This window comes from Ailuropoda melanoleuca, chromosome 13, assembly GCF_002007445.2.
Source record: "Ailuropoda melanoleuca isolate Jingjing chromosome 13, ASM200744v2, whole genome shotgun sequence".
NCBI classification, from domain to species: domain Eukaryota; kingdom Metazoa; phylum Chordata; class Mammalia; order Carnivora; family Ursidae; genus Ailuropoda; species Ailuropoda melanoleuca.
The window spans coordinates 1252570-1268438 of NC_048230.1; the positions used below are offsets into that span (position 1 = coordinate 1252570).

General features: G+C 39.6%; 1 protein-coding gene across 2 annotated transcripts in view; it reads left to right on the plus strand.

The window, feature by feature from the left end:
- METTL16 (methyltransferase like 16) overlaps positions 1-15869 on the plus strand; it is a 75855-nt gene that overhangs the window by 29375 nt on the left and 30611 nt on the right. Inside the window, exons 3-6 of one of the 2 annotated variants that reach the window (XM_002918022.4) lie at positions 234-433; positions 5421-5561; positions 7923-8038; positions 10566-10708. In XM_002918022.4, the coding sequence (XP_002918068.1) occupies positions 234-433; positions 5421-5561; positions 7923-8038; positions 10566-10708 (600 nt within the window). The remainder of the gene's footprint in view (positions 1-233; positions 434-5420; positions 5562-7922; positions 8039-10565; positions 10709-15869) is intronic. The other variant, XM_019798349.2, reaches the window with a different exon arrangement.

Below are 15869 nucleotides of genomic sequence, written 5' to 3' on the forward strand. Positions count from 1 at the left end.
TCCTTGTATGAAAATGCAGTGTTTTCAGTGGAAATTTATAGAGCGTTTCATATGCTATGACTGTGTTAAACACCCATATGTGTTTGTCACTGCGCTGAATGCGCTGCATAGCTATTTATGTGTGGTCTCCTAGAAAATTCAAATGGGTGTTTGATATTGTCTGGCTGCCACAAAGCTTGTATAGCATAATGAATCTTACTAATCGGTTTCATTTCTTTTTCTTCACTCCTCAGTCTTAATTTTAAAGACCCCGAAGCAGTCAGAGCTCTGACCTGTACTCTTCTAAAGGAAGATTTTGGACTTTCTATTGATATTCCATTGGAAAGACTGATTCCTACGGTTCCCTTGAGACTCAACTACATTCATTGGGTAGAAGATCTGATTGGTCATCAGGACTCTGACAAAAGTACTGTCCGAAGAGGAATTGACATAGGTATGTATGGTTCTAAATTCTTTTTTTTTTTTAAGATTTTATTTATTTATTTTTGAGAGAGAGACCATGAGCAGGGGGAAGGGGCAGAGGGAGAGGCAGACTCCCCACTGAGCAGGGACCCTAATGCGGGACTCGATCCCAGGACCCTGGGATCATGACCTGAACCGAAGGCAGGTGCTTAACTGACTGAGCCATTTCAGGTGCCCTTTAAGTTCTTTTTTAGCTAAACATAAGTTTCATTTATTTTGCAAGGTCGGTTTCTTTGTAAACTTCTCTTCTGGGTATCTGTGTGTGAAAGAAGCTGGCTACAGACATTACTGTTCTTATTTGCTACACTTGGGCTTTTTTGCCATTTGTTTCTCTTGAGAAGGGATGTTTAACACCAAATAGGGAACAAGGGTGTAACAGGGCAGAACTCAAGTGAGACTCTTGTTTTCCTAGCTTTTCAGATTACCATATTGATGTCTGTATCTTTTGGACATTATTTTTATTCTGAATTATTTGGTGTTAGTACAGTAGTCCCCATATTGGAATATTGTGTGATGGCCATTTAATAAAAGATCATGTAGGCTGAATACTTTCAGGACTCTCTTGGATGATTATTAATCATTTAACTGGCATTTAATCCAAAATTAAAGAGAGGAAAAAAGTCATTACTTTTAAGATGTTCTCTTAGTTGTAAACTTTTACAATAGAAAAGACTGTCTAATTTATTCATTTGGGAGATTAAGTGGAGCTATAGAAGGAAATGAAGCTAGGGTATGTGTTGCAATTATAAATGTATTGTATATTTAGCATAGCCAATGTTCTAATTTGATAGGGTTAAGAGATTTTTTAATCCTTTGGCCTTTACTAATCCTTTATGGGAAAAAAGCTATGTGGCTCTGTTTCTAATCATGGTAGAGATATAATAGGAAACCTAATACCTAGAAAGTGTCTTTCCTATTAAATGTAAATGTTTAGTTTTTGACATCTGTATGCATTTTTAGCAAACGTTTTTCAGTCCCCCTCATACATGACCTTTTCAGGTTGTTTATTGGCTCCTCTGTGGGCTGCTTCTGGTTTTCCTTTCTCCTTTCTAGTCACTCTTCTCCCCTTTCAGGCTTACCTCGCCGTTAGATGTGGAGACTCCTTAAAGCTCAGTCTTTAGCCCTTTTCTTTTTTTCCTTTCTTTTCCTTTTCTTTCTTTCTTTCTTTTTTTTTTATTTAAGATTTTATTTATTTGACAGAGAGAGAGAACCAGAGAACACAAGCTGGGGGCGGGAGCGATGGCAGAGGGAGAAGGAGAAGCAGACTCCCCACTGAGCAGGGAGCATGATGCAGGGCTTGATCCCAGCACCCTGGGGTCATGACCTAAGCTGAAGGTAGATGCCTAACTGACTGAGCCACCCAGGTACCCTGTCTTTAGCCCTTTTCTTATTCAGCATCCTAACTCTAGGCAGTTTCATCCACATCTATGACTGTTTTCCACCTCCATGCAAATAACCCACAAATTTATGTATTTTGCCTACTCAGACCTTGAGCTCTAGTCCCAAATGTCAGAGATAGGGATATCTTAAGAACATCTCAGACTTTGCCATGTCCAAGAACAGACGCATTCTTTGCTTTCTGATCTTGGTCCTCTTTCTTCATTCCTTATTTTAATGAATACACCACCGTCCACCCTGTCATCCTTGATATTCCTTGATACATCTCCCCATTCTCACCAAGAATGTCTATCATCATTTCCTGTTGGTTTTGTCTCTTAATTATTTCTTGGGATGCCTGGATGGCTCAGTTGGTTAAGTGTCTGGCTCCGGCTCAGGGCATGATCCCGTGGTCCTGGGATCAAGTCCTGCTCCTTGCTCAGCAGGGAGCCTGCTTCTTCCTCTGCCTGCTGCTCCCCCTGCTTGTGCCTTTTGTCTCTCTCTCTGACAAATAAATAAATAAATCTTTGAAAAAATATACTTCTTAAATCATCTAATTCTCTCCATTTCTGGTGTCACCATCTCAGTCCAAGTCACTGTCATCTCTCATGGGCCACAGAATCACCTTTTTTTTTTTTCCCCAGATTTTATTTATTTATTTGTCAGAGAGAGAGAGAGTGAGCGAGCACATGTGCACACAGAGGAAGAAGCAGGCTCCCCGCTGAGCAGGGAGCCCCACACAGGACTCAGTCCCAGGACCTTGGGTTCATGACCTGAGCCAAAGGCAGATGCTTAACCAACTGAGCCACCCACGTGTCGCCAGAATGACTTTTTAACTACTTATCTACTCTGTTGCCTCTCCATTTAATTTTTCAGAAAATATGTATAAATCCATACCTGGTCACATGTTTATCACTTTAATGACTTCCTATTGCTTCTGTGATAATCACCCAATACCCTAACTTGGTCTGTTAGCATGTCCATTATCTGTTCCCTGCCCTCTTCCTTGAGCCTCTCTAAGCCTCATCCAGTGTGCTCCTCTTCCTTGCTTTTACATTTGTGGTCTTCAGTTCTTCTAATAAGTAAGGCACCATGACTTTAGGCCTTTGTACATGTTGTTCCCTCTGCCTGTAACTTCTCCACTGTTACCTTGTTAATCTCATTTATCCTGTAGTTGTCAACTCAAGCCTTATTTTCTCAAGAAAGCCTTCTCTGACCTTCCAGCAGGAGACAAATTCCTTGATTATGAGCTTTAGAAAGCCATGTTTCTTCCTTCATGGTATTTGATTTATTTTTAACCACAAATTCACTTGTCTGATTTCTTTCTCGACCACTAGATTATAAAGTGCAGAGCCTGTTACTTTTTTGCTTACTATAATATCCCAAGGCCCAGCAAAGTTTCTGGCATATAGTAGGTGTCTAGTAAATAATTTGTTGAATGTTCATGGATAAATACAGCATTCTTTCAACATTCAAATTCTGAATGCCCCATATGAGCTAAGCAGTATGTAAAAATGAGGGGTTTGGCAAAAGCTCTGCCCTTTTATGTTCCTGGCAGAAGAGTGACTGATGGGTTATAGAAAGCTTAAAAAGTGTAAGGGCCTACTTGGTACTAATTTATTTTAATTATGCCCCAGACTGTCTAAAATAACACTTGGGGATTATAGGAGGTTAATGGATTTTAGCTCTTCACAAGGGGCACTCTTGCTGAAATCACGTTCATTCTAATTAGGGTTTTATATAAATTCTTCCCCCAGACTCCATCAGTTTGCTCTAATTCTATGATCATACACTTTCCATTTTATTTATCATTACAAGGATTATTGTCCATTTTAAAATGTCATTCAGCTTCTGAGGGGACTAGGATGTTAGAATTCAAGTCTTTTTGGTCTTAAGAATTGAGAAATTTGATTTTTTTGGCAGAAGACAGGTCCATTACCTGTATTTATTACTCTGGAGGTACCTGATCTTTGGGCAGTTGAAGGAAAGTACTTTTTCTTTTTTGCTCTTTGCTTTTAAATGAATTGAAGTGTGAAGAGAAAGGCAGTTGTGTGAGAATCAAGGCCTGGTATCTGGTCCAGATATTTTTTCCTACATAGCTTCTTCCTTACTCTGAATGGCTCTGGCTTACCAGAATGGCTGGCAGGGACTAAATAATTGTGGCCTGTGATAGGAGCTTCAGTTTCCTTTACCACCCATTCCTTCACTACCTCATACATCCCCAAGGAGATGTTTGCCCAGTAGCCTCAGGGCCAGGATGCTGTAAGTAAACATGATAGAAAGTATAGCAATCAGTGTGACTATCAAAGCCCTGTTAGTTATCGGCCTTTTTTTTTTTTTTTTAAGATTTTATTTATTTCTCAGAGAGTGAGTGAGCACAAGCAGGGGGAGCAACAGGCAGAGGGAGAAGCAGGCTTCCTGCTGAGCAAGGAGCCTGATGCGGGACTCGATCCGAGGACCCTGGGATCATGACCTGCGCCGAAGGCAGACGCTTAACCGACTGAGCCATCCAAGCACCCTATTGTCCTGTCTTTTATCAGTCTGTTCAGAATACTTAATGAAGAAGCAATACGATGGCCCTGGGTTTCCTCTGGGTGAGGACTATCTCTAGCCCTCACCTCTTCTTGTCAAATCCTTAGAAGACTAAACTGGCACCAAGATGTGGTCAGGGGAGGCAGGCCTGGAGTGGCTGGTAGGTGCTGACTACAGTAGGCCTTCAGGAGAATCATTGGCTTTTCTTCTCTTGAATGTGTGCTTTGGATCTTATTGGCCAAGATGATTCAGCGGTCATAAAAGCAGTATTTGTGGTTAGTATATAGTCCAGTCCATGGTTGGGGGATCTACATACAAGTTTAGGAACAAACCGTAGTTGTCAAAGAGTGATTTTTGCCTGAACATTTGCCTTCGAAAGTCTCCCTTGAAGCTTCGGTGGGGCAAGCCAGTGACTGATGTTTTGAATCTGGGTCAGGTGTCTTCCCATGTCATCACATCTAAGAAATGAATTCTCTCTTGAGTTGTTTTTTGTTGTTGTCGTTTTTAGGGGTTTTTGTTTTGTTTTAACTTCTGATTTCCTTCAAGTAACAGCCTACAGTTATGTGGGGACTTGGTCATTTAAATAATCATAAAAATTTTATACCCTATGAATTTTTCCTGCTTTTGGGGAACGGGATATACATTGATCTATTTTAAGCTTTGATTTCATTTAAGAAAATCAAGTTTTGTGTGAGATTTAAAATTTTATAAAGTAAATTAACTTGTTTTGATAATTTTTAGTTAATCGGTCCTGTAGTCCTTGATCACCAGCCAGTTATGCACACTTCATTTTACATACAGCATGCACAAGAAGAGGACAGCAAAGTTTTGTCCTCTAAGAAATCTGAGTCCAGTTATGAGGTAAGACTGACATACATGAAATGACTAGAGAACCCAGCAGCAACAGTATGTATGTAATCAAATACCAGCTTAGGATTTAAACTGTTAAGGTTATAAGAATTCTAAGAAGGGAAGAATGGTGTTTTGGCTTGTTATTCTCACCTCTCCCTCTGGTGTACACATCATGTTTTGAATTTTCATTTTACTAGGTACTGGGGCATCCTGCATCTATCCTTTACTTGGAACAACCTTAAATGGCTGGTATTTCCTTGCAACAGAAGTAGATGACATGTGCTTCAACTATGCAAAGAAAAATGTGGAACAGAATAATTTATCTGATCTTATAAAAGGTTAGCTCTACAGAATAAATATCCCTTTCAAGGACTGTTTATTAACCTGTCTTTATAATTTAACACATCTCATTTTTTACTTTAGTATACAGACTTTGGTAATTTTAAAAAATACGGTACATCGTGGAAGGAAAAATAAAGTAAGATAAGGGGCGCCTGGGTGGCACAGCGGTTAAGCGTCTGCCTTCGGCTCAGGGCGTGATCCCGGCGTTGTCGGATCGAGCCCCACATCGGGCTCTTCTGCTGGGAGCCTGCTTCTTCCTCTCCCATTCCCCCTGCTTGTGTTCCCTCTCTCGCTGGCTGTCTCTGTCTCTGTCAAATAAATAAATAAAATCTTTTAAAAAAATAAATAAAGTAAGATAAAACAGAGAGCGAGGCAAACCGTTAAGAGGCCCTTAACGATAGAGAATAAACTGAGGGTTGCTGGAGGGGAGGTGGGTTGGGGATGGGCTAAATGGGTGATGGGGATTAAGGAGGGCACTGGATATTATGAGCACTGGGTGTTATATGTAAGTGATGAATCACTAGATTCTACTGAAACTTGTACTACACTATATGTTAACTAACTTGAATTTAAATAAAATCTTGGAAGGAAAAAAATAAACAAGTAGAACAGAAGGAAAAAAATATGGTACATTGTAATGGGGTTTGCAGCTTTGTTATCAGAGTTAACTCAGAAGGAAATACAGTAAATAACAGTCAATTTTCATAATTTGTGGATTCTGTATTTGTGAATTTTCCTGCTTGGGGTTTAACCCCAAAATCAATTCTTGAGGTACTTTTATGGTCATTTACAGACATGTGCAGAGTGGCAAAAAATTTGAGTCCTCCAGCACGCACATTCCCAGCTAAACTCGAACAAGGTGATGCTCTGCCTTTTTTTCTAGCTCTCTACTATAAACAAGTGTCCTTTTCATAGTCTATTTAAGTCATTTTTTTTTTGCATTTTTGTACTTTTTCTTAGTGATTTTGCTGTTTAAAATGGCCCCTAAACATAGTGCTTAAGTGGTATCTAGTAGGTGTTCCTTCAATATAAGAAGAATGTGACAAACCTTACAGAGAAAATAGATGTGTCAGATAAGCTTCATTCAGACATGAGTTCTGGTGCTGTGGGCCGTCATCTCGGTACTAATAGATCAGCAGTGTATGTTAAATAAGGTGTCTTTTAAAAAAATAATTATAAATAAGGTATCTTTAAACAGAAACACACATAAAACAAAATCACATATTGATCAGTTGTTGAGAATGTTTGACCAGAGGCTCACAGTTATATTGCTTTTAGAAGTCATTGGTTCCAGTTCAGTGTTCATGGTGACTTTATAGAACATAACTACCATGGATACTGGGAATCAGCTGTACATGAAATAACCTAGTTGTCACCAAGATTTAATTTTTTATCATTTTAGTGAGAGAGAGAAAACACAAGCAGAGGGAGGGACAGAGGGAGAGAAGCAGATTCCCCACCCAGTGGGGAGCCCAGCGTGGGGCTCAAGCTGCCTACCCTGGAATCATGACCTGAGCTGAAACCAAGAGTCGGACGCTTAACTGACTGAGCCACCCAGTTGCCCCATCACCAAGATTTTAAAGGGGAAACGCTGCTGTTGATTAAAGTATACCATCTTTTTTATTTCAGTACATGGAACTATGCCACAGAGAGTCAAGTCCCCTTAGTGACCATTTAATTTTGTGCTTACTGTATATTTGAAGAGCTGTTCATTTCTTCTTCTTCTCATTAAAGAAAATTTGTGTCTCTTTGTGGAAGAACTAGGCTTCTCTTACTAGTGTTAAGCATATCATTATAAGGGGAGATACTAACATTGTTAATGTGTTTTTCAGTTGTCCATTTCTGTGTTACAAATTACTCCAAAATCTAGCAGCTTTAAACAAGTATCTCATAGTTTTTGTGGGCCAGAAATTTGGGCATGGCCTACTTGGGTGGTTCTGGTTTAGTCTGATGAGTTTGGCAGTCTTCTGAAGGATTGACTGGGGATAGAGATTTGCTTCCAAGACGGTTCACATAACATGGCCATTAGTAGAAACCTTGATTAATTCATGTGGATCTTTCCTCTAGGTCACTTGAGCAACCTTACAGTATGTCAGCTGGCTTCTCTTTGTGTAGGTAATTCAAGAAATAGGGCAAGGAGGAAGCCACTTTTCTTTCATGACCTAGTCTCAGAAGTGACATCCTTTCACTTCATATTCTTTCTGTTTAATAGAAGTGAGTCACTGAGTACAGCCTGTTCTCAAGGAGAGGGAAGTAAACTCTACTTATTGAAGGAACTAGTGTCATAGAATCTCTGGTCATACTTGAAAACTACCACAGCGTTAATAGTAGTTAACAGTTCCTGTTTTTTCTCCTAGTGGTAAAAGTGCCACAGAAGACACTCCTGATGGATGCTCTTAAAGAAGAATCTGAGATAATCTATGATTTTTGCATGTGCAACCCTCCTTTTTTTGCCAATCAGTTGGAAGCCAAGGTAAAGTACCTTCTGCTTTAAGATAAATGACTATTTCGGGGCACCTGGGTGGCTTGGTCAGTTAAGTGTCTGCCTTCAGCTCAGGTCATGATCTCAGGGTCCTGGGATCGAGTTACACATCGGGCTCCCTGCTCAGTGGGGAGCCTGCTTCTCCCTCTGCCTCTGCTGCTCCCTCTGCTTGTGTTTCTCACTCTTGCTCTCTCTCAAATAAATAAATAAATAAATAAATAAATAAATAAATAAATAAAATCTTTTAAAAAAGATAATTGACTATCTAAGTTGTTGATGTTTGCAAAGGTAAGAGCAAAGAACAACTTTTATTTTGGAAGCTATATCAGGATGCTTCTGGTATCAAGCATCTGAGGATTCAATTCAGATTGACTTAATAAAGGAAGTTTATTGGCTTACATATCTGAGAAATCCAGCAGCAGTATATTTTATGTATATATGAAGATATGTACATAAAAGTACCCATGTTGTCAGTGTAAACTGGATTTTCCAAAGTAAACACTCCTGTGGAACCAGCATCCAGATGAAGAGATAGAATATTACTAGCATCAGGGGTGCCTGGGTGGCTCCATCGTTAAGCGTCTGCCTTCGGCTCAGGGCGTGATCCCGGCGTTCTGGGATCGAGCCCCGCATCAGGCTCCTCCACTGGGAGCCTGCTTCTTCCTCTCCCACTCCCCCTGCTTGTGTTCCCTCTCTCGCTGGCTGTCTCTCTCTGTCAAATAAATAAAATCTTAAAAAAAAAAAAGAATGTTACTAGCATCAGAACTACATTTCTTTTTATATCAGTTTTATTGAGATATAATTCACATGCCATACAATTCACCCACTTAAAGGGTAGAATTTAATTATTCTTAGTATATTCTCAGAGCTGTGTAGCTATCATCACAGTCCATTTTAGAACATTTTCATCACTCCCCTGCAATCCCCCCAGTCCCCATTAGCAGTTACTCTGTTTCCCACAGCTCCTACAGTCCTAGGTAACCACCAGTCTACTTTCTGTCTTTATGGATATGCCTGTTTTGGACATTTCATGTAAGTGGAATCATACAATATGTGGTCTTTTGTTACTGTACATTTTCAAGGTTCATCCATATTGTAGCATATATCAGTACTTAATTTCTTTTTTTGCCAAATAATATACTATTGTATTGAAATACCACATTTTACTTACCCATTCATTCACTGATGGACATTTTGATTATCTTCACTTTTTGGCTGTTAGTTACAGTGCTAATGTGAGCATTCATGTACGGATGTTTGTGTAGACATTTCTCCTTGGTGTATACCTAGGAGTGGAGTTACTGAGTCAAATGGTAACTCAGTTTAGTTGTTTGAGGAACTGTTTTCCAAAGTAGCTGTACCATTTTTCATTCCACCAGCAACAGTGTAGGAGGTTTCCAGTTTCTCCACATGCTTGTCAACACTTGTTACTATATGTCGTCTTGATTATAGCCATCCTAGTGGGTATGAAGTGGTATCTCATCTTGGTTTTGATGTTTATTTCCCTGATGGCTAATTATGTTGAACATCTTTTCATGTGCTTATTGGCAATTTTTATATCTTCTTTCGAGAAATGACTATTCAGAGCCTTTACCCATTTAAAAATTGTATCATTTTTCTTTTTATTGTTGTTGTAAGAATTCTTTATGTATTCTAGATGCAAGTCCCTTATTAGATTTATGATTTGCAGACATTTTCTCCTGTGGGTTGTCTTTTCACTTGTTTTTTGTTTTTTTAATGTTTTATTTATTTGAGAGAGTGCATGAGAGTGAGAGCACAAGCACGGGAGGTGGGGGCAGAAGGAGAGGGAGAAGAAGGCTACTCAATGAGTAGGGAGCCTGACTCGGGGCTCAATCCCAGGACCCTAGGATCGTGACCTGAGCCACAAGCAGATGCTTAACCCACTGAGCCACCCAGGCACCTCATCTTTTCACTTTCTTGGTGTCCTTTGCAACCTAAAAGTTTAATTTCAAGGAGTACAATTTCTTTAAGGAACCATTGCCTAATTCAAGGTCATGAAGATTTACTCCTAAGTTTTCTTCAAAAATTTTAGGATTTTAGCTTTTATATTTAGATCTTTGCTCAATTTGGGTTAATTTTTTAATATGATTTGAGGTAGGAGGGGATTAAAATATTTAATTTTAAAAAGTGAAACCATAAGAGTACTAGAAGAAAACATAAGCAAATATTTATATAATCTTTGGTTGCAGTATTTTCTGTGCATGATACCAAGACAAAACATAAAAGTGACAGATTAGGCTACATAAAAAAGGTAAAGTTTTTATGTGTTAAATCACAAAGATGGAAGGTACAAAAGACCCTGGGGGAGAATATCAGTATGAATGCAGTTGCTTAAAATGTAATGTTGTAATGGCTGTGTGATTTTTAAATCCTAGGTTTAGCATGATACTTGGAAACTAAATTACATCTAAGCATTCTTACTTAGAACTAGATTACAATCAAAGACTTTGTCTTACAGTGTAAGAATTTTTCACCAGATGTTGTTGTTGTCGTGCAGGGAGTAAACTCTCGAAATCCTCGGAGACCTCCACCTAGTTCCGTAAATACAGGAGGTATCACAGAAATCATGGCAGAAGGAGGTGAATTAGAGTTTGTTAAAAGGATCATCCATGACAGTTTACAACTTAAAAAAAGATTAAGGTAAGTTAATTATTATAACACGGGACTGTTTTCTCCCTGTGTAATTCTAAAACCATGTTACTTAGAGGAAATGTAGTCATAGTCATCTGAAGAATAAACAGATAAAAAGTTTGCAGATTCTACCTGGCTGTAAAGACCCTGTTGTTGAGGATGCTCTTATGCTTTTAATTGATTTGTGTATCTTGTACTACATGGATAGAAAGTAGGAAAGTACCGTATGATTGTATTGCTCCCATTGGCATGGTACTGTGGTGGAACAAAACTGATTCAAATATGGTTTTTGATTAGAAAACAGATGGGTTCAGATCTGTCATGTGAACCAGAATAAATTTGTTGCCTAGTCCTTGATGCAATTTATGTTCTGGGAATCAGTCTCCGAAACAATGACAGATGTGAGGACATTGAGCTGTCAAGAACTTAATGAAGGGAAACTGAGATCACTAACCAGTTCCAGAGGAGAGTTAAGGCTATTCCTTTTTAAAAGCTAATTATTTTGGACAATACACCTGTCATTAAGCAGCATAAGGTACTCGAAAAATGCTATTTGTCTCGCTTGACTTCTCACCCTGCCAAGTGTTGTTGAAATGATGGATAATGTGGTAGTTCAAAAGTAAAAGGGTTTTTGGGGCGCCTGGGTGGCACAGCGGTTAAGCGTCTGCCTTCGACTCAGGGCGTGATCCCGGCGTTGTGGGATCGAGCCCCACATCAGGCTCTTCTGCTATGAGCCTGCTTCTTCCTCTCCCACTCCCCCTGCTTGTGTTCCCTCTCTCGCTGGCTGTCTCTATCTCTGTCGAATAAATAAATAAAATCTTTAAAAAAAAAAAAAAAGTAAAAGGGTTTTTAACCCTAGGATTTAGTTTTAGGACATAGAGAAGATTTTTTAAAAATTGTGATAAAATACACATAACATGAAATTGATAGTTTTAACATAAAACTATACATTTTAAAGTGTGCAGTTTAGTAGTGTTAAGTACATTTATGTTGTTATGTAGCTAATCTCCAGAACTCTTATGAAATTTTAACTGTCTACACATTAAACAGCAATCCCTCATTCCTCCCTTTCACCCCAATGTCTGGCAAACACCATTCTTTCTGTCTCTGTGAACTTGATTATTCTAGGGACTTTTTATAGTGTTTGACCTTTTGTGACTGACTGACTTCACTTAGCATAGTGTCCTCAGTGTTCATCCATGTTATAGCATGTATCACAATTTCCTTCCTTTTTAAGCTGAATAATACTAATATTCCATTGTATGTATATACCATATTTTATTTATTCATTTATCTGTTGATAAATGTTGCTTTCACATTTTGGCTATTGTGAATAATGTTGCTGTGAACACAGGAGTGCAAATATCTCGTAAGACCCTGCTTTCAGTTCTTTTGTGTATATACCCGTGAAATTGCCAGATAAAGAAGACTTTTTTCTTTTTCTTTTGGATTTATATTTGTTTAAAGCTGCTTATTTTACTTAAAGGCCAATTCCAAAACAATGGATATCCTAATTTGTTAAATATGAGTTTATACATTTGTGGAAAGCAACTGGATTATTGGGCGGTCTGCCTCTCAGAAGATTTATACATCGTTGAAGCTAAAGGTTAATAAATTTCTGCTTTAAATTGATTTCTTCAAAGACCTATTAGGGTATGAAGAAGAAAGTGACTTAAGTTACACTGAGCATTGAGAGGAATTTGAATAAGTAGAATAAGCTTAAAGGAGGTAACAAAGTACTGAGACTGTGAAAAGAGATAACCAGAGCCATGTGGCTGCTTTAGAATCTACTGTCGGCTTTTGAGGGGACTGGAGCTGACCAGGAAAATGGGGAAGGTTGTTTTTAGGAGGCTTTTAATCATTATATTTCTGTTGTTTCTGAAGTCCCATTTGAACTACAAAAGTATGTTTTATGTTTATTTTTTTAGGGAGGGGTTGTGGGGGAAAGGGGGAGAGAGAATCTTAAGCAGGCTCCACACCCAGCATGGAGCCCTGATGCAGGGCTCGATCTCACAACCCTGAGGTCATGACCTGAGCCAAAGTCAAGAGTCAGTCAGATGCTTAACCAACTAAGCCACCCAGGTGCCCTAGAACTACCAAAATATGTTTTGAAGGAACACCATTGTTTTTATTTTTCTAAGATTTTATTTATTTATTTGTCAGAGAGAGAGCCCACAAGCAGGGGAAGCGGCAGGCAGAGGGAGAAGCAGTCTCCCTGCTGAGCAAGGAGCCCATTGTGGGACTCAGTCCCAGGACTCTGGGATCATGACCTGAGCTGAAGGCAGACGCTTGACTGAACCACCCAGGCGCCCCAGGAACACCATTCTAAGGGAGAGAAATTGATCAGTATGTTCCACGTCTGCCTATACCTGGCTCGGTGGCAGCCCCCAAATTGAATGAAAGGCACATGTTTGCTAGGAAGGATAAATTCCTAGAGCCCATCATCTCTCTGGAGAGTTGACCATTTTGAGCTTGGTATCATAGATGGAAAACGTCCATTTATGATTTATTTTATTTATGTATGTATGTATTAAAGATTTTTTTTTTTAAAGATTGTATTTATTTATTTGACAGAGATAGAGACAGCCAGTGAGAGAGGGAACACAAGCAGGGGGAGTGGGAGAAGAAGAAGCAGGCTCATAGCGGAGGAGCCTGATGTGGGACTCGATCCCAGGACCCCGGGATCACGCCCTGGGCCGAAGGCAGACGCTTAACCGCTGTGCCACCCAGGCGTCCTGTATTAAAGATTTTATTTATTTATTTGACAGAGAGGCAGCCAGAGAGAGAGGGAACACAAGCAGGGGGAGTGAGAGGAAGAAGCAGGCTCCCAGCGGAGGAGCCTGATGTGGGGCTCGATCCCAGGACTCTGGGATCACACCCTGAGCCTAAGGCAGACGCTTAACGACTGAGCCACCCAGGCACCCCTATGATGTATTTTAAAATAGGGTTCAGCAGTCTTGGCTGCTCGGTTAGGACTCAGGCAGATTGAGAGAGATAATAAAAAGAAGAGAAGAAATTAACTCATTTTTATTGAAAAGAGAATAAAGCAATGTTTTTTGAGAGTATATTGTTTATAATTTCACATTTGTTCCATGTTGATTTTCATTTGTACATAGTACCAGTTCATGTCCTCCTACATATTTTTATAGTTGACATGATGTTTATACCACTCTGCAACTCTCAAATTTTAGAATGCTGTGAAAATTGCATGCAGCCATACCTTGGAGATACTGTGGTTTTGGTTCTAGACCACAGCAATGAAGTGAATATTGCGGTATGAAGCAAATCAGATGAATTGTTTGGTTTCCCGGTGCGTATGTTATGTGCACAGACAGCTATACTATATAGTCTGGTAAATGTGCAGTAGCATTATATCTAAAAAATGTATATACTTTAATTTAAAAATACTTCATTGCTAAGAAATGCTAACTCTCAGCTTTCAGTGAGTTGTAAGCTCTCTGCTGGTGGGGGAATCTTGCCTCAGTGTTGATGGCCGCTCACTGCTGGTGGCTAAAGGTTGGAGTGGCTGTGGCCAATTCTTTAAATAAGACAACAGTGAAGATTGCTGCGTCAGTTGACTCACACCATTTCTCTGTAGCATGTGATGCTGTTTGATAACATTCCACTCACAGCAGAACTTCTTTCAGAATTGGAGTCCATTCTCTCAAACGCTGCTGCCACTTCTATACTAAGTTTATGTAATATTCTAAATCCTTTGTTGTTATTTCAACAGTCTTCATAGCATCTTCACCAGGAATAGATTTTAGCTTAAGAAACCACTTTCTTTGCTCCTCCACAAGAAGCAGCTCCTCATCCATTCAAGTTTATCATGAGATGCCGCAGTTGAGTCACGTCTTCCAATTCTGCTTCTAATTCTGGTTCTCTTGCTATTTCCATCACATCTGTGGTTAACTTCCTCCACTGAAGTCTTAAATCCCCAAAAGTCATTCATGTGGGAAAATCAGCTTCATTCCAAACTTTTGTTAATGTTGTTATTTTGACCTCTTCCCATGAATCCCAAGTGTTCTTAATGGCATCTAGAGTGGTGAATCCTTTCCAGAAGATGTTCAGTGTACTTTGTCCAGATCCACGAGAGGAATCACTGTCCTTGGCAGCTAGAGCCTTATGAAAGGTATTTCTTAAATACAAGATTTGAAAGTCAGAATTACTGCTTGATCCATGAGCTGCGTAGTGGATGTTTTGTTAGCAGGCATGAAAACAACATTTATCTCCCTGTGCGTCTCCATCAGGGCTCTTGGGTGATGAGGTGCATTGTCATTGAGCAGCAATATTTTGAAAAGAATCTTTTTTTCTGAGCACTAGGTATCAATAGTGGGCTTAAAATACTCAGTAAACTATGTTGTAAACGTTGTGTTGTCACTCAGGCTTTGTTCCATTTATAGAGCTCAAGCAGAGTAAATTTAGCATAATTCTTAAGGGCCCTAGGATTTTCTGAATGTTCAGTGAGCATTGGCTTCAACTTAAATCACCAGCTGCATTGGCCCCTAACAAGAGAATCATCCTGTCCTTCGAAGCTCTCTAGCTGTGAAAGCCCTAGATGACATCTTGTTTCAGTATGAGATTGTTTCATCTACATGGAGAATCTGTAGTTTAATGTGGGCACCTTCATGAATGACCTGAGCTAGGTCTTCAGGACGACTTGCAGCTTCTGCGTCAGCACTTGCCGCTCCACCTTGCGTTTCTCTGTTACGAAGATGGCTTCTTTCCCTACAGCCCCATGAATGAACCTCTGCTGTCTTCACGCTTTTCTTCTGCAGCTTCCTCACCTTTCTTGACCTTCACAGAATTGAGGAGAAGTAGAGCCCAGCTCTGGATTAGCCTTTGGCTTAAGAGAATGTTGCAGCTGGTGTGATCATCTGTCCACACACTAAAACTTTCTCTGTATCAGCAGTAAAGCTGTTTTGCTTTCTTGTCATTAATGTATTCACTAGGGTAGCACTTCTAATTTCCTTCAAGAATTTTTTCTTTGCATTCACAGTGTGGCTAGCTGTCACAAGAGGCCTAGGTTTTGGCCTGTCTTGGCTTTTGACATGCCTTCCTCACTGAGCTTAATCATCTCTAACTTTTGATTTAAAGTGAAAGAAATGGACCCTCCTTTCGCTTGAACACTTAGAGGCCGTTGTAGGGTTGTAAATTGGCCTAATTTCAA